The sequence below is a fragment of the Anomaloglossus baeobatrachus genome, chromosome 1, assembly GCF_048569485.1.
Source record: "Anomaloglossus baeobatrachus isolate aAnoBae1 chromosome 1, aAnoBae1.hap1, whole genome shotgun sequence".
NCBI lineage: Eukaryota > Metazoa > Chordata > Amphibia > Anura > Aromobatidae > Anomaloglossus > Anomaloglossus baeobatrachus.
The window spans coordinates 424,005,078-424,024,512 of record NC_134353.1 but is presented as its reverse complement, the minus strand read 5'-3'; the positions used below and the strand labels follow the sequence as shown (position 1 = coordinate 424,024,512).

At 40.8% G+C, this 19,435-nt stretch overlaps 1 protein-coding gene across 1 annotated transcript in view; it reads left to right on the top strand.

Annotated features, from left to right (window-relative positions):
- Nucleotides 1-19,435, top strand: part of MAP2K2 (mitogen-activated protein kinase kinase 2) — a 124,924-nt gene that overhangs the window by 50,137 nt on the left and 55,352 nt on the right. The window contains exons 3-4 of the mRNA XM_075337863.1: nucleotides 3,423-3,633; nucleotides 15,162-15,308. Coding sequence (XP_075193978.1) covers nucleotides 3,423-3,633; nucleotides 15,162-15,308 — 358 coding nt within the window. The remainder of the gene's footprint in view (nucleotides 1-3,422; nucleotides 3,634-15,161; nucleotides 15,309-19,435) is intronic.

Genomic DNA, 19,435 nt, shown 5'->3' with positions numbered 1-19,435 from the left:
AATACAAAATTCCTGATACATTTTTAACCCTTCTAACTTACTAACAAAAAAGGTTTAAAAATTGATGTTTATGTAAAGTAGACGTGTGGGAAATGTTATTTATCAATTTGTGTGGCATATCTAATTTAAGAGCATAAAATTCAAACTTTGCTATGATTTGAATTTTATTTATGAAAATATCAGCCAAAATTTACCACTAACGTGAAGAACAATGTGTCACGATAAATCATTCACAGACACACTGGGATCCGCTGAAGCGTTCCAGAGTTATCACCTCATAAAGTGACACTGGGCAGATTTCTACAATTTGGCCTGGTCAGGAAGGTGAAAACAGGCTGGAGGGTGAAAAGGGTTAAGGATCTAAAAATTGAAAGTTTGAAAACTGAGAATTTAAGATTTTCGCCAAAATGCTGATATTTTTACAAATAAAACAAAAAATTATCTTCCCAAATTTACCACTAACATGAAGTACAATATGTCACGAAAAAAGTCTCAATCACTGGAATTCGTTGAAGCATTCCAAAGTTTTATTACCACAAAAAAGTGACACTGGTCAGATTTTAAAAATTTAGTTTGGTCGTTACGGTCAAAATAGGCTCTGTCACTAAAGCTTAAACGCCCATAATATATACAGTGTAAAAGGGTTAATAAGCTAGTTTATCAATGTGGCACACCTTTTGGTAATGATCATGCTAAACAACATAGTCATTAAATGCACCATGTTTGTTTATGTAAAAACTGCATGATAACTGTGTAGCATTTACCCTCTTTGGCTTCCTTCAGATGGCCATGTTTCTGGGTTTTTTCACTGATGCCACATATGCCCATTATAATCTATTGTGATCATCACATGTGAAGGTTTTCACATTGACCGTGGATCTGTGTGTCAGCCACACACAGATACAACTGCATCTCAATAAATTAGAATATCCTCAAAAAGTTAAATTCAGTAATTCAATACAAAAAGGGAAACGCATATTATAGTTATTACACACAGAGTGATCTATTTCAAGTGTTCTTCTGTTAATGTTGAGGCTTATGGCTTACAGCCAATGAAAACCCAAAAGTCATTATCTCAGAAAATTAGAATAATTACCACAAAACATCTGCAAAGGCTTCCTAAGCATTTAAAATGGTCCCTTAGCCTAGTTCAGTAGGCTACACAATGGAGAAGACTGATGACTTGACAGATGTCCAGAAGGCAATCATTGACACACTCCACAAGGAGGGCAAGCCATAAAAGGTCATTGGTAAAGAAGCTGGCTGTGTTGTGAATGTCAGTTATGCTGTTGCTGCTGTGAGGCTCCCTCTTGTGGCCAGGGATGGTTTTGACAGACCAGGTGTTCTTGACCAATGGGCGTTTACATTGCTAACACTCTGCCTATTTAAGCCTTGGCCTCCTGGCAGTCTGAGCCGGTTATCATTGTCCTGTAGCTCACCTGCCTTTTCATCTTGCGTCTGACCACATCTACCCCAGATAAGTGCTTGGTTCTTTCTTAGTTGTTTTGTTCTTTTTGTTCTTATCCGGGTTTGTCATTTACTGTGGTTGTCAGTTTATTTGCATGCAGGAATCTTCCCTCTTTGTTGCTTAGCTAGGAAGCTCCCTGCAGCTCTGCTTGGAGTTTTGCTCCTATAAGTCCATGTGTTTGTTTCTTCTTGAATTTGTAATTGTTCCTGTTTTTCTGTTCATTGGCTTGACAAGAGCGCCTGATATAGGACGGAGTACAGATCATGCGATCTGAGGACCTTTTTGTACTATCAGGTATTTGGGGTTTTGTAGGGTTTTTCTCTGGCCACCATCAGCCCCTTTCCTATCCTTTTCTATTTAGTCAGTGGGGCCTCACCTTTGCTAATCTTATCCTCCATCTGTGTATTGTATTTTCCTATATCACCGTAGTCTTTGAATGTGGGGGGCTTGCTATACCTTTGCGGGTCTACTCTGAGGCAGAGAGTTATTCATCCTTCCTTCCTTTAGGATAGCTAGTTTCTCCGGCTGGGTTCGCGGTGCATAGGATGTTAGTTCACTCCTCAGCTAAAAGTGTGGAAGAAAAAGGTGCACAAGCAACCGGGAGAACTGCAGCCTTGATGAGATTAAGTAAAGGCAATTAAAAAATTTTGGGGGAGATTCAGAAGGCGTAGACTGCTGCTGGAGTCGGTGCTTCAAGAGCCACCACACACAGACGTATCCAGGACATGGGCTATAACTGTCCTTGTGTCAAGCCACTTATGACCAATAAACAACACCAGAAGCGTCTTACCTGGACCAAGGAGAAAAAGAACTGGACTGTTGCTCAGTGGTCCAAGGTGTTTTCAGTTGAAAGTAAATTTTGCATTTTATTTGGAAATCAAGGTCCCAGGGTCTGGAGAAAGAGTGGAGAGGCCACAATCCAAGATGCTTGAAGTCTAGTGTGATGTTTCCACAATCAGTGATGGTTTGGGGAGCCATGTCATCTGCTGGTGTAGGTCTACTGAGTTTTATCAAGACCGAAGTCAGCGCAACCGTCTACCAGGAAATTTTAGAGCACTTCATACTTCCATCTGCCGACAAGCTTTTTGGAGCTGGAAATTTCATTTTCCAACAGTACTTGGCACCTGTCCACACTGCCAAAAGTACCAATACCTGGTTTAATAACCACAGTATCACTGTGCTTGATTGGCCAGCAAACTCGCCTGACCTAAACCCTATAGATAACCTATGGAGTATTGTCAAGATTAAGATGACACCAGACCCAACAATGCAGATGAGCTGAAGGCTGCTATTAAAGTAACCTGGGCTTCCATAACACCTTAGCAGTGTCACAGGCTGATCGCCTCCATGCCACACCGCATTGATGCAGTAATTCATGCAACAGGAGCCCCGACCAAGTATTGAGTGCATTTACTGTACAGACTTTTAAATCATTTTTTCAGTTGGTTTTATATATTATTCTAATTTTCTGAGATAATGACTTTTGGGTTTTAATTGGCTGTAAGCCATAATCATCAACTTTAACAGAAATAAACACTTGAAATAGATCACTGTTTTTAATGACTCTATATAATATATGCAATTCCCTTTGAAATAAATTAACTTTTTGATGATATTCTAATTTATAGAGATGCACTTGTATGTCCATTTTTTTTTTTCCCCAAAAGCACGGATGACGAGGCCACTAAATATCTATGGTCCATGAAAAACACATACAGCAAATGAAAGGCATCAGGGTAACATCCATGTGTTTTAACGTTGCAGTAATAGGATAAGCTTTGTAAATGTATTATTTCTTTATCCATACTGAGAATCTGATGGAAAACACTAAGGACACCAATATGGTTTTTAATGTACGTGGTTTTAGATTGTTTCATGTCAGAAAACATCCATATTCTCTGTAGTGACATTTAGCTTACTATTTTAAATTGGAATGTTTTTCCCCTGTTTATAGGGCAAATCTGGTAGATCTGCAAAAAAAATTAGAGGAGTTGGATTTAGATGATCAACAGAAAAAGCGTCTGGAAGCTTTTCTTACACAAAAAGCAAAGGTTGGAGAGCTGAAAGATGATGACTTTGAACGGATATGTGAGCTTGGAGCTGGAAATGGAGGCGTGGTGACCAAAGTCCGCCATAGGCCATCTGCACTTGTGATGGCACGCAAGGTAACAATACATCCTCTATTTAATTCTTTACACATTTGTTTTTGGTGAAAATATATTCCTTAACCCTATTGCATCACAGCACAGCTAATTTTATTCTTTGATAAACCATTTTTTTTTTTTTTTTTTTTATTACACTGTTTAGGAGACAAAATTTAACAATGAAAAAAAAAATCAGCATTTCTTTAAATACAGTATATATAAAGTGTGTAGTTTTTTTGTAATTTGCATCAGCGTAGATTTAGCAAAATGGCTGCTGCTACTTTTCTGAGCATAAAAGGCAATTAAATTGTTGAAAAAACCAAAACCTTAACCTCTCCAGCTCTTCCGCTAATCATCCCCCACTGAGCAATTCCGAAATCACTGGGCACTCTGGGTTTATTAGGCCCAGGAGGTTAGCGTTCTGCGCATGAGCTCGCGAAGGTCACTGCATACAGCACATCCTTTGTGATTGCATGCTCAGGACACACCTCTAGCAAACAAGTAAGCCAAGTCCTAGTGATCTAGGCTCTGGGGATTTCAGCATTGTTAATGCTAATCCGAAGATGCGATGAGGAATGGACGGGTCTCTGTGAGAGGTCACAAAGGTGAGAGCAATAACCTTTTTTAATTTTTTTATTTTTCCATACTACTGTTATGCTCTAGGATCTGGAGAGACCCAGATTATAATAAAGGACATTAAATGCACATGGAGTAACTTGTACACAAATGGCATTTCTCTGGAAAATTGTGTGAACAAATTAATTCCAATTTTGCCTGATTCGCTCATCTCTAATTGACATGTTATCTTTATATGTGGGTCAATTATGATCATAATTCTTGCACCTTTTGCAAAAGAAATTACTTTAAAAAGGTTCTCCACTACTTTATCATTGATGGATTATCCTTAGGATATGTCATCAATGTCTGATCTGCTGGGGTCTGACACCCATCATCCTCGCCTATCAGCTGTTTTTTGTGCTGCTAACAGTAGCAGGCAGCTGGAAATGCTCAATTCCGCTGATCTATCTTCTCATAGTAGCTGCGGCCAGGTACTGCACATTCACGTCCTGTTGATTTAATAGGTGGTAGATGTGCCGTACCTGGCCGCAGCTACTATCAGAAGACTGATCAGCTCCGGAACTGAGCATTTCAGACCGCTTGCTGCCGCCGCCGATACAGACAACAGATGATTGGCGGTGGTGTGGGGTGTCTGCTTATCAGACATTGAGGACCTATCCTAAGAAGGATAGGCCTTCATTGTTAAAATGGTGGCGAACCTCTTTAAGGTTCATTCCCATCTCCAAGATCCTATCTCAGTATGTAGTAGATGTAATAATAATATTAGCAATTACCTCCAATCAGAAATGTATAGTTCTCCTGATATAGCCATGTCTCTTACCTCAGGTGCAGGACATTGCAGTTCCATGGTTATGACCCACTCATTTAGTGATAGTTACTAAATTGCTGTATTTTTCGAATTATAAGATGCACTTTTCCTCCCAAAAATTTAGATGGAAAATGAGGGGTGCATCTTAAAATCCAAATGTAGATTATGGGGAGGTAGACACTCACCGCACCACTCTGCTCCACACAGCTAGCACAGCCCCCACTGCAGTGCCTGCAGCATTCCCCTACTCCAGCACCGCCCCTGCCTCCTGTGATCCTGCTCTACCATCGCTGCTGCCCCCTCTGGGAAGACACCACCGGAGGATAAGACTGACCCCATTTTTATTGTTTTTTTACCTCTAAATTTGGGATTAGTCTTATCTGGTGCATTCCTTAAAACTAAAACGGTAGAGCCAAGTAGAAAGTTGGACACTTTTATCCGTAACGCTAGGACGCAGGCCACCTCCACTAGCCAGATATACTCGTTGCTACATCCTCACTGGAACTGGGAGGAGGAGAAGGCGGGCCCGGTAAAATGGAAGACAGAGTTCCCGGAATATGAGAGAGCAGATATATTGGGAGCCACCCAGTCTCTAGTAAAATGAGTGACATATGCTAGCTACATAGACATGGCTTTACAGGTCTTTCATAGGGCGTACATATCACCTCTGGTTCGGTCCAGGATGTCATCTACAATATACAGTCAGGGCCAGAAATATTTGGACAGTGACACAAGTTTTGTTATTTTAGCTGTTTACAAAAACATGTTCAGAAATACAATTATATATATATATAATATGGGCTGAAAGTGCACACTCCCAGCTGCAATATGAGAGTTTTCACATCCAAATCGGAGAAAGGGTTTAAGAATCATAGCTCTGTAATGCATAGCCTCCTCTTTTTCAAGGAACCAAAAGTAATTGGACAAGGGACTCTAAGGGCTGCAATTAACTCTGAAGGCGTCTCCCTCGTTAACCTGTAATCAATGAAGTAGTTAAAAGGTCTGGGGTTGATTACAGGTGTGTGGTTTTGCATTTGGAAGCTGTTGCTGTGACCAGACAACATGCGGTCTAAGGAACTCTCAATTGAGGTGAAGCAGAACATCCTGAGGCTGAAAAAAAGAAAAAATCCATCAGAGAGATAGCAGACATGCTTGGAGTAGCAAAATCAACAGTCGGGTACATTCTGAGAAAAAAGGAATTGACTGGTGAGCTTGGGAACTCAAAAAGGCCTGGGCGTCCACGGATGACAACAGTGGTGGATGATCGCTGCATACTTTCTCTGGTGAAGAAGAACCCGTTCACAACATCAACTGAAGTCCAGAACACTCTCAGTGAAGTAGGTGTATCTGTCTCTAAGTCAACAGTAAAGAGAAGACTCCATGAAAGTAAATACAAAGGGTTCACATCTAGATGCAAACCATTCATCAATTCCAAAAATAGACAGGCCAGAGTTAAATTTGCTGAAAAACACCTCATGAAGCCAGCTCAGTTCTGGAAAAGTATTCTATGGACAGATGAGACAAAGATCAACCTGTACCAGAATGATGGGAAGAAAAAAGTTTGGAGAAGAAAGGGAACGGCACATGATCCAAAGCACACCACATTCTCTGTAAAACATGGTGGAGGCAACGTGATGGCATGGGCATGCATGGCTTTCAATGGCACTGGGTCACTTGTGTTTATTGATGACATAACAGCAGACAAGAGTAGCCAGATGAATTCTGAAGTGTACCGGGATATACTTTCAGCCCAGATTCAGCCAAATGCCGCAAAGTTGATTGGACGGCGCTTCATAGTACAGATGGACAATGACCCCAAGCATACAGCCAAAGCTACCCAGGAGTTCATGAGTGCAAAAAAGTGAAACATTCTGCAATGGCCAAGTCAATCACCAGATCTTAACCCAATTGAGCATGCATTTCACTTGCTCAAATCCAGACTTAAGACGGAAAGACCCACAAACAAGCAAGACCTGAAGGCTGCGGCTGTAAAGGCCTGGCAAAGCAGTAAGAAGGAGGTAACCCAGCGTTTGGTGATGTCCATGGGTTCCAGACTTAAGGCAGTGATTGCCTCCAAAGGATTCGCAACAAAATATTGAAAATAAAAATATTTTGTTTGGGTTTGGTTTATTTGTCCAATTACTTTTGACCTCCTAAAATGTGGAGTGTTTGTAAAGAAATGTGTACAATTCCTACAATTTCTATCAGATATTTTTGTTCAAACCTTCAAATTAAACGTTACAATCTGCACTTGAATTCTGTTGTAGAGGTTTCATTTCAAATCCAATGTGGTGGCATGCAGAGCCCAACTCGCCAAAATTGTGTCACTGTCCAAATATTTCTGGACCTAACTGTATGCTTGCGCTAAGTGTGGTCTGGCAAAAGCTACACTATACCATCAGTTTTGGGAATGCACGCAAATTTTGGAACTGTGGAAACAAGTACATCTGAGAATTCAAAGCACATACAAGATTAAATTCATTAACCCCTCAGTGGGCCATCTTTAATATCCTAGGGGAGGCTCAGCAAAGTATCCCCAGGGGAACAAAGGCGGCACTTTCTATTTGGGCAGCGGCCACTAGGAAAAGCATTTTACACCAATGGATAAACTCGAATCCCCCCCAACTATGGCATTGGTTGACACAAAAATCAAATTTCTGTTTAAAATGGAGAGATTTGAGACGCTGACGAACAAGGAAAAATTGACCAGGAATTTTTTTGAAACATGGAGTCCATACATCCAGACACTCCCCATAGACACTAAAAATAGTCTTAAATCACAATTTGAAAATACCTCATGGTACCTGCGGGAGGTCATTGGAGGGCACAACCCAATACCATAAAGATCTAGGTTTTGAGAGAGGACACGCAGAGGTGGGGTGGGAGGAGGTCGGGAGGGGGGTTGGGATTCGAGGAGATACATTATCTGTAATTTTGTAGTTTAACATAATCATCATGTATTGTATTATGATTATTGATTATCTGTTTGTTATTAAAAACTAATAAGGTTAAAACAAAAAACTAAAAATACTGTAGTTGCTTGTGGCCATAACCATGGATGATACCTACACTACAATGCTCTGAACATGAGGTAAGAGACGTGGCTAGATCAGGAAAACTATACTAAATTTCTAATTGAAGGTATTTGCTAATATTCTTACTATACCTACTAGATATTGGGATAGGATCTTGGAGATTGTAATACCCCTTTCCGTTCCAACTTTTACTATTTGGTGCATTTACACTTTTGTTTAAATGCATTTTATCAAATTTTTTGTCTGCAGATTTTTTTATTGTATGATATATAACTAAAAAAGTGTTTATGCTCTACATATGCTATTATATATAGCATGTTAGAATGCTGTATATAAGAGCCCAGTGGTGGTGGCCGCAGCTTATAGGCCTTAAAAACTGGTGACAGGATCCCTTTGCTTCATTCCTGTGGAAACCAAATAATTTACATGCGTTTTTTACTTGCAGATTTTTTTTCTCATGGGGGAAATCCTCAATTAGTACACATATTTACAGCGGTTTTCCCACAAACAAAAGTTAATTTCAAAGTTGATTTTACTCAATCGATCTTAGAATAATAATAATTTATACAATTGGATGTTTTAAAAAAAAAATAATAATGATTTTATATACGTGCCCCTGCTATGTACTGTGTAACTGTACATGGACATGGTCTGATCATAGCACATCTCCTGGACCGGGGTAGCAAGCAAAAGAATATACAGCATCGTATCTGATTTGATATTTTTTATTTTTTTTTTAAGTAAAACATTTCCCGGCCGGTTTTAAAAAAATATTTTACCTCCATAGAATAATTTGATCCCATGCTGTACTATCTGTATACTTTTATTACTTCCTCCTCACCCCAAGAGATCTGGTCTGATAAGACTATGTCCCTCTACGGTCAGACACAGCCATTACACAGTACATAGCAGGGACACATTTATAAGATATTCTATTTACAGTATGATCTGGTGGTGTCAGTCTTTATAAGCATACATAAAAGCGTGGTCGACCACAGTTTTGTACACTTCTGAAAAGGACACTGCTGACCGGAGGCACTTTGGTGCCTTTGTATAGTGCATGGATCCATCGGGGGTTTCTTCTGAAGCACGTAATTTACAGATTTAGGCTGTGTTCACACGTTGCGTTTTTAGCTTTTTTTTTTTTTTTTTTTTTTTAATGCATTTTTGAGTGCAGATTTGTCACAAAACCTGAAGGGAATCTAATGCCAGTAAAGTTCATGAAAATCATGCAGCATCATACACACGTTGCTTATTTGTGACTTGCAGCACGTCAATTATTACAGTTGTTTTGCAGTGTATTCTTACCACTTCAATGAAGTCAGTCAAAAACACTATAAAAATGATTGTGGATTTGCAGCTTTTTTATATATTCATGCATTTTTAGACCGTAGCAAATGCTATAGAGATCGATAATGTTAATGAGATCAATAAAATCTATTTGGCCTCATTGTCAATGTCAATGAGTGTCATATGCCCCTTGTGCAGGGCCAGAACAAGGGGTAAGCAGGGTAGGTGCTTACGGTGCTACCTCTTGCCTCCCAGAGGGGGGCGGGCACATTTCTGAGGGGAAAAAACCCTGCCTGACATTGCTGAAAGCCTATGGCCACCCGTCACCCTCCTTCGGCCGCAGGCATTCACCTTCAGCCATTGCTCCTTCCCCGCACCCAGTTGTATTCTTGTGTAAGATGCAAATATAATTGATGTCGGCGCCACCCAGGAGAGGAGTTGTAATCCGCTCTCTGCTCTGCCGGGAACACCAGTGCACGCTCGCAATGCAGTGACTTCTTTGCACCGTCCAGAGCCCACTGCTGCACTAGATGGAAGAGGAGACAGAGCTGCGCTGGACAAGGAGCCTGGATTAGGGAAGTATAAACTTTTTATTTTCTATATGATTCTATATCGAATTGTGAAAACACTCTCCCTGATTAGCCTCCCCTTTCTCTAAAGAAAACTGTATTTTTATGTGAAACAGGTAACTGTGACGCTCTGAGTTGGAGATGTCTGTATATAACGCGTTACACATGCGATCAGACCAACAGGCACCTGACACACTACCAAAAATACCACAGAGGGAAACACCGGGTTACGATACAATGGAGGTCCATGCCGCTAAGGAGAGGGATGAGGGGGCACCTCCTGCACTCACCTCAAGCAGACTCCTGAGCTCCCTAGCTTCCTTATACAGGTTCTTTCATCCTGTCAGCGAGCAGGTCCCACAACTGGTCCTAAACTCACCCTGTCTAATGAGTAGGCTGACGAGTACACTAGACTCACTACTAAACTAATAAACACAGAGGGAAAAGAAAGACAGACTGGGTGAATAAACAGAAGGATACAAAGCACCAAACTTCACTGTAGAAGACGGACTAAAGTAGCAGGTGGATGGGCACAGAATACCTCAGCAGATCCTTCCACTAGGCTGGCCAAAGTAGAAATGATTCTAACAGCAGCAAGTTTTGCTGGAAAAGCTCCAGTTATTAACCTAAATGGGCGTGGACCCAAAGCAGCAACAGCTGACCTGCCATGCTCAGAGCTGCTTGCAACAAATCCTGAAATTAACTCATGAGACGCCAAAGGAAAGGAAACTTAGGCCTCTTTCACACTTCAGTTTTTTGCCATCAGTCACAATCCGTCTTGAGAGAGAGATTTGTTCAGCCAGACACTGTTTTACCCCATCTGAGCATACTCCGTTTAAAGAAACGGAATCCGTCACTGGATTCCGTCATAGGACGGATCCTGCGCCAGTAGGCTTCCATTCTAAAAGACTACGGACTGCGACTGATCCATCTCCGTCCGTGTTTTCGACAGACAAAAAACGTTCCTCTGGACTTCGCTTCTGTCGGCCGCAAAGAGATTTTTTTTCAACGGATCCATCGTACGACAGATGCAACGTCAGGTCATCTGTCGCTAATACAAGTCAATGAGAAAAAAAAACGGATCCAGCTCTAGATCCGTTTTCTTCACATTTCGACGGATTGCGACTGATGGCAAAACACTGATGTATGAAAGAGGCCTTAGTTTAAATGTGGAGTCAAGATGGAGGCTGGAGGCTCCAGTCCTAAGGCTGTCACTAGTCTCAAAACATCAGGGAGACCACTGTGACCGTAACAGTTCTAGTGGAAGTGATCATCACAGCTTGTTACCTCATTTGAGGGGGAGCTCGGGGTGTTTTTAGTGTCCTGTTATTTTAGTCTCTGACCCATTCATTTACATGTAGGCTGAGGGGGGGGATCGTCACCTCTCATCAAAGGCGTTGGGTCTGTGAGAGCACAGTATGAGCTGGGACTGGCTGTTGCTCAGAGTCTATGGGGCCTCTTTCGCAGGCTTCATAGCCTTTGATCTATGTAATAAGGAACTTTGTGGCAACAGCTGAACTACGTTGGACCTGTGGCCTTTGCTTTCTAAAGCTGGGTTCACACAAAGCGACAACGACGTCGCTGTTGCGTCACCATTTTCTGTGACGCAACAGCAACCTTTTAAGTCGCTGTTATGATCGCTGCTTAGCTGTCAAACACAGCAGACGCAGCAGCGATCATAACGACACGCGTCGCTGTGCTACATGTGCAGAGAGCAGGGAGCCGCGCACACTGCTTAGCGCTGGCTCCCTGCACTCCTAGCTGCAGTACACATCGGGTTAATTACACGATGTGTACTACTGCTACATGTGCAGAGAGCAGGGAGCTGGCACTTGCAGCGAGAGCGGCGAATGCTGGTAACGAAGGTAAATATCGGGTAACCAGGGAAAGGTCTTCCCTTGGTTACCCTGGTTACAGCTTACCGTAGCTGCCAGGTGCCGTCTCCTGCTCGCTTCATTTTGTCACTCTCTCGCTGTCACACACAGCGATGTGTGCGTCACAGCGGGAGAGCGACGACCAAAAAATGAAGCTGGACATTCAGCAACGAGCGGCGACCTCACAGCAGGGGCCAGCTCGTTGCTGGATGTCACACACAGCGACAGGACGTCGCTGCTACGTCACAGAAAATGGTGACGTAGCAGCGACGTCGTTGTTGTCGTAGTCGCTGCGTGTGACACCACCTTAAGAAAATACTGAACGAGGGAAAGTGTGGGGCATTGTTTAAATTATTTTTGTGCGTGTTTTTCTTTTTACTTAGTAATGGAGAGGTGTCTATCAGTAACAACAGGGTTTGATGCCAGCTGAAACTACACAGCTGACATCCACTCCAAATATCATTACCCCGATGTCCAATACACCAGAGCAATCTCGAAGCACCATAATTGGTGCATCCAATGTGATGCGCCACTTCTGGGCAGCTGTGGGCTAGTATTATTAGGCTGGGAAGGGCCCAATAACCATGAACCCTCCCAGACTGATATCAGACCCCAGCTGTCTGGTTTATTTTTGCTGATTATCCAAAATAGTGGATATTTTTTAGTGGAATTTTTTCCATTTATTTAACCCCTTAACGACCCATGACGTACTGGGTACATCATGGATTGTGTGAGGTTAATCCCCGCCCCCTGCCGTGGGCAGGTCGCGGCAATCCGCGCACATATCAGCTGTTTTCAACAGCTGACATGTGTGCCTGCTAGTAGCGGGTGGAATCGCTTCCACCAGCGACCATTAACCCCTTACACCTCGCTGCCAAAATCTGGCAGAGAGATTTATATGCGCGCCGCCATTACAATGACTTACCCCGCCCCCATCAGAAGTCACGTGACCTGATCACCTCACTTCCGGTGGTTGCCATGGTAGCACAGGGTCATGTGATGACACCTGTAGCTAACATGATTCACTTCCTCTTAATGCCGGAATACAGCCGACATTGAAAGTAAAGCACCAAATCTGCAGTTCTGAGCTCTGTAGCTGTGATCTGCAGATAAAGCAGAGCGATCGGATTGCTGATCGCTATAGCCCCCTAGGGCGACTAGTAAAATTAAAAAAAGTAAAAAAAAATTTTAAAAAATTAATAAAACCTAAAAGTTCAAATCACCCCCCTTTCACTCCATTCAAAATTAAAGGGTTAAAAAAATATACACATTTGGTATCGCCGCGTTCAGAAATGCCCGATCTATCAAAATATAAAATCAATTAGTCTGATCAGTAAACTGCGTAGCGGCAAAAAAATTCCAAACGCTAAAATTACGTTTTTTGGTCGCCGCAAATTTTGCGCAAAATGTAATAACAGGCGATCAAAACGTAGCATCTGCGCAAAAATGGTACCGTTAAAAACGTCAGCTCAAGACGCAAAAAATAAGCAATCACTAAACCTCAGATCCCGAAAAATGAGAACGCTATCTGTTTTGGAAAATGGCGCAACACGTGCGCTACTTTTTTTGGACAAGCTTGTGAATTTTTTTTTAACCCCTTAAATACAAGTAAACCTATTCAGGTTTGGTGTCTACAAACTCGCACTGACCTCAGGCATCACAATGACACATCAGTTTTACCATATAGTGAACACGGTGAATAAAATATCCCAAAAACTATTGTGCAATCACACTTTTTTTTGCAATTTTTCCGCACTTGGAATTTTTTTGACGTTTTTCAGTACACTATATGGTAAAACTTATGGTTTCATTTAAAAGTACAACTCGTCCCGCAAAAAACAAGCTTTCATGGCAAGACTGACAGAAAAATATCAAAGGGTCTCTGAAGAAAGAGAGGAAAAAAACAAAACCGAAAAACACAAAATGCCCGGGGGCTGAAGGGGAATTGTCGTATAAGCTCCATAAGGTACAGTCTTATTGTATGTCGGGGGGTGGGCAATTATTTGTCTATGTATCTGTCTATATCTATCTATATCTTTTATCTAGCTCTATTTATCTATCTCTAAATCATTCATTGTTGTTCAAAAACACATTGAAAACGTGTTTTTGGCCGCTGCCTTTTTCCTGCCAAGAGATGCAGAAATGGTGCATATATTTCTGCATCCAAATATACTCAACGTGTGCACGTACCCATTAATGGAAACCCTGATCTAAGTGCTCATAGTAGAGCACAAGATAAGTGTGATTCAAACTGTTATTTAAAATGTTACGAATAAAAGCAAGAGCTTTCATCCTATCCACATAAAAAAAAAAAAAAAAAAGTCCTTGCTCAGATACATATTCTGTCAAGGAAAATATAGGGGGCTTCCACTTTGCTTTTCATTCAAAGGCTCTGAAAAAATGGTTTGGCTCCACCCCACCCCACCAAAAAAAGAAATCCAGCAAAATCTACGCCCCAAAATCCAAATGCCACCTCCCTTCTGAGCCCCACAGTGTGCCTAAACCATCTTTAGCGTCCACATGTTTGGCATTTCTGATTTCTGTAGTCAATAGAGCCCTCTTAATTTATGGGATGTGTATCTCCAGAAGCACGGGTATTATAATGTACTAGGCAAAGCAATGGCAACATCCATTGCTGCTTGTTTCTGCAAAACACCTATGGAGTCAAAATAATCACTCTACCTGTGGATAAATTCCCAGAGTGGTATAATTTCCCAATATGAGGTCACTTGGGAGATTATGCTTTTCTGGCATTTACAGGCTCTCTATATATAGAGTCCACAAACTATTCTAGAAAAATCTGCTCCAACAGTCAGAGCGCTAGTTGGTTTGGTGTAATTTTTACCCACTTTCCCATGTAAAATCTGGAACTAAAACAACATAAGTTGTGGTAAGAAATCACTATGATAAAGGGTGTAGTAATCATACCACAGCGTTTAGAAGCTGTGATACCTGCCAAAGGGGGTGCTACTAGGCACTAACCATGCAGGGTACCCATACTTTTGCATCGGCCCATTTTTCCTTCTTTGTTAATTTGAAAATGTAAAAGATGAAAATATACATACTGTTTTTTGTATTCTAAAATACAAAGGAAATGTGTCATTTTTAACTTTGTCTTTTTGAGATTATTTCATCTTCAACTTAAGTAACTGCTCACAACAACAGTAATATATATATATATATATATATATATATATATATATATATATATATATATATATATATATAATATATATATAGATGTGTATGTATATAGATATAGATATAGATGGATATAGATGTGTGTGTGTGTATATATATATATATATATATATATATATATAATGTGTATGTGTTGTAATTTTTTTCCCTTCCATGATCCAACCATCTGTAATACCTTTTTTATTTCCTACAGCTGATTCACCTGGAAATCAAGCCTGCAATCCGAAATCAGATTATTAGAGAGCTACAAGTCCTTCATGAGTGTAACTCTCCTTATATTGTTGGGTTTTATGGTGCTTTTTACAGTGATGGAGAAATCAGTATCTGCATGGAGCACATGGTAAGAGAAAAGTAGCATAAAATCTGTTGAACATCAGTGACCATTGTGCATTGACCTTTAAATCCTTAACGACGCAATACATATTAAAACGTCTGATAAGGAGCCTTATTCCTCATTGGCATTTTAAAATGGCGGTGAGGAATATGTGAATAGGGCCGAATAGATTTGGAACCAATAGGGGCCGATTAACACCCTTTAAATACTGCTGTCATTCACAATTCCTGTATCTAAGTGTTTAAAAGAAGGTTAAAAGACCCCGTTTGACACAATCTATTTCCCCCCGCCCCTGTGATTGTAATCGAGAGTGCCAATGGTTGCCATGGTACCCATAGGTCATCTGATGACCCCAGGGTACGGTGGCCTATTAGGTTCCTGCTTATAGCAGGATCTAACATACACAGTCAGTGAGTCACTGATAGGTCTCTGCAGAGCCAGTGTTGGCACCCGAGAAAGTGCTGGGGCCCTGGACTTGGCGGGGGTTTCCACTCACCATCTGCAGAGGCGGTTATATATTCTATCGTCCCCAGGCCAATTTCCGGGGACCACAGTGCTCAGGTCGGCAGCGGTGCACTTGCAGGCAACGTTCACTGCTGTCCCTCCCCACCCCAGAGCTGCATGCACCACCCCAATGCTGTATACCCCCAGACCTGTATGTCCCCCCCCCCCCCCCGTGCTGTATACCCCTCAGAGCTGTATGTCTCCCAACACCAGTGCTATGTACGCCCCAGAGCTGTACGTTGCCCCCCCCCCCTCCAGCCCAAACCTGTATACCCCCTCCAGAGCTTTGTCCTCGACTCCAGTGCTGTATACCCCCTTCCTCGAGATCTGTATGTTCACTCCCACCCCAGAGCTGAATGCCACCCTCTGTAGCTGTATGCTCCCCTTTGCTGTATGCCCCCTTCCCCAGTATTGTGTATGTCCCCCAGTATTGCGTATGTCAGCAGCAATCTCCTGTCATGTATATACAGCAGTGTCAATGTGCTCTGTGCACTGCCATGTCTGTTAGTGACGGCCCCCAATCAGCACGGCACAGGGAGGAGTTGGACGGGAGACAAGCAGGGGAGGTGAGTGAGGTTGCTGCTGACTTCCCCATATTAAAAATACCTGTGTGTCTATATGTATGATGTGTGTATCTATGTATGTCACTATATATAACTGTATAGCTTTATGTATATTTGTTTTTGTGAACTTGTCTTTACATATGTACATATACTGTATCTGTATGTATCTTTGTAGGTGCGTGTCTGTGTGTATGGGGCTCACTGAGACTTTTTTGGCCAGGGCCCACAAAAACCTGCACCGTGCAGTGCAGTACACACGTTGCCGGAGACCAACGATCAAAGTTAAAAAAAAAAAATAATATATATTCATGTCCCATAGTTGGGGCTCAATGAAAAAGTTAAAAAAAATTACATCAGATGTAAAAGCGCAGCGTTTGCATTAGATCAAAAAATACTTATTATCGGCGTGTCCAGAACAATTTGCTCTATAAAACTGTCATGTTGTTTTTTCCAGACTGTAAAGACCATAAAAAATAATAAAAAATGTATTTTTCATCGTACTGACTATCAAAAAATATAATGCAAAGTGATCAAGATGTCCTATGTGTAGAAAAGAAAAATAAATACATTTTTGTGCGTAAAGTAGCAAAGCATAAAAAAATATATAAATCTGGTATACTTGTAATCAAACTGACCCGAATAATATCACTTTTACCTCATCGTGACTGCGTAAAACATAAAATAACTGAACTGCTGTTTTTTTTGTTTATTCTGTATCTCAAAAATCAAAATAAAAAGTGATTTAAAAAAAAGTTATATAACCCAAACTAGTACCAGAAAGTCTCCAACTGGATGCACAAAATATAAGCCCTCATACTGCTATGTTCACCCAAAAAAGATACAGATCTCAGAATATGGTGACAAAAACTATTTGTTTATTTTTAGATTTTAATTATTATTTTAATTAAAGCATTTTTACTGTGTGATGGCAAAATGTAAGACAATCTATGTATATCTGGTATCGCTGTAATCACACTGACATGAAGAATAGAGCCTTGTTATCACTAATACCACACAATGAACCTCACAAAAAATATTCTTATACTACCATCTTTGTTCATTCTACCTCCCAAAAATCAGAATAAGGCTTGGTTCACATTTATCCTGTGCCAAAAACCCCAGCAGAACCACTCACTATAATGAGGCTGAGTCACTTTGGACTTGGTCTGGTCTCTATTCCAGTAGTGCCCCATTGTTTTAGGCATCTTTTTAGCACACAAGTGTGGATAACCAAAGTTCTGTGCACACCTGAACAGATAGATACAATCGGAACGGACGCCATATGGAATCAAAAGGGTCTCCATCTGACTCATTATAGTGAGTGGTTCTGTCTGAATCGCATTTTTGTGGTATTTACACAGAAACCCCAAAGTAAGTGCTCAGCGCAGAACACAAGAATGGGATCCCAGCCTTATACTTAAATTGATCAAAAAATATTCTGTACCTCAAAATGTTACCAATAAAATTCCTAACTTCCCCCACAAAACTAGCCCCCACTCAGGTCCTTCATCTGTCACTGTGAAATATAGGAGGCTCCCATGATACTTATAGCACAAAGACTCTGAAATTTCAGAATCCCTCTGATTAGCACAAATGTTTTCCTGCCGGCACTCTGCTAGCATTCACATGAAGTGAAATAGCATCTGCTAACGATTCCAGACGAATTTCTGTTTGAAAAGTCATCTGGCGCTCCTTCTCTTCTGAGCCCTGCTGTGCATCCAAACAGTAGATTTCCACCACCTATGAGATATCTGTGTACTGAGGAAAAATTTCACTACAAATATCCAGGTCCATTTTCTCCTGTTAACTTGTGAAAATGCAAAATTTGGGGCTAAAGTAACCTGTGGATCCAAAATCCTTGAATGGTGTAGTTTCCAAAATTGGGTCACTTGTGGGAGGTTTCCGCTGTTTAGGTACCTTAGGGGCCCTGCAAATGCATCATGGTGCCCGCAATCTATTTCAGCCAAATTTATGTTCCAAAATTCAAATATTGCTCCTTCTGTTCTGGGCCCTCCCATTTGTCCAAACCGAGGTTTCTGACCACATGTGGGGTATCGGAGTGCTCTGAAGAAACTGGGGAACAAATTGGGGGGTCTACTTTTTCATGTTATCTTTTATAAAAGGGAAAAATGTGGAGCTAAAGAAACATTTAATAGGAAAAATGTAATTATATATATTTTTTTCTTTTCATTCCACTTGGCATTAATTCTTGTGTAGCACCTGAATAGTTGAAACAGTTCCTTACAGCAGTTTTTAAAATGGGATCACTTTTTGGGGAGTTTCTAATATATAGTCCCCTCAAAGTCAATTTGTCTGAATAGGTCTCTAAACAAACAACTCTTGTAAATTTCTTGAAAACCATGAATAAATCATTGCAAAACTTCTAACCCTTCTAACATCCTAACAAAATGAATTGCCAGTTAAAAAAAGATGCAGATGTAAAGTAGATGGCTTTTATTAATTTTGTACAGCATTACTAACTGGTTTAACCCCTTCACCCCCGAGCCTGTTTTCAGCTTCCTGACCAGGCCATTTTTTTTTTTTTTTTTTTTTTTTTACAAACTTGACCAGTGTCACTTTATGAGGTTATAATTCTGGAACGCTTCATCAAATCCCGGTGATTCTGATTTATTTTCAGACATTTTGTACTCAATGTTAGTCCTAAATTTATTTGCATTTATTTGTGAAAATATCAGAAATTTGGCAAAAATGTCACAATTTTCATACATAATTTTTCTGCCCTTTAAACCATAGTTATGTCACAAACTAGTTAATCAATAACATTTCCCACATGTCTACTTTACATCAGCACAATTTTTGACACATATATATTTTTTGTTGTTGTTAAGAATATATTTCACATAATTTTCTAACATTAGGTCTATATATTGAAAATTTTCTTTTTTTTCTTTTTTTCACAAAATTGTTGCTTTAGCCTCACAGTTTGTTACCCACTGTCATCTGATCTTGGTAGCAACCCACATGAAGACAAAAGTTTTTTTGTTTGGGCACACAGTGGGGCTCTGAAGGGAAGAAGCAACATATGGTTTTTGTAATGCAATTTGG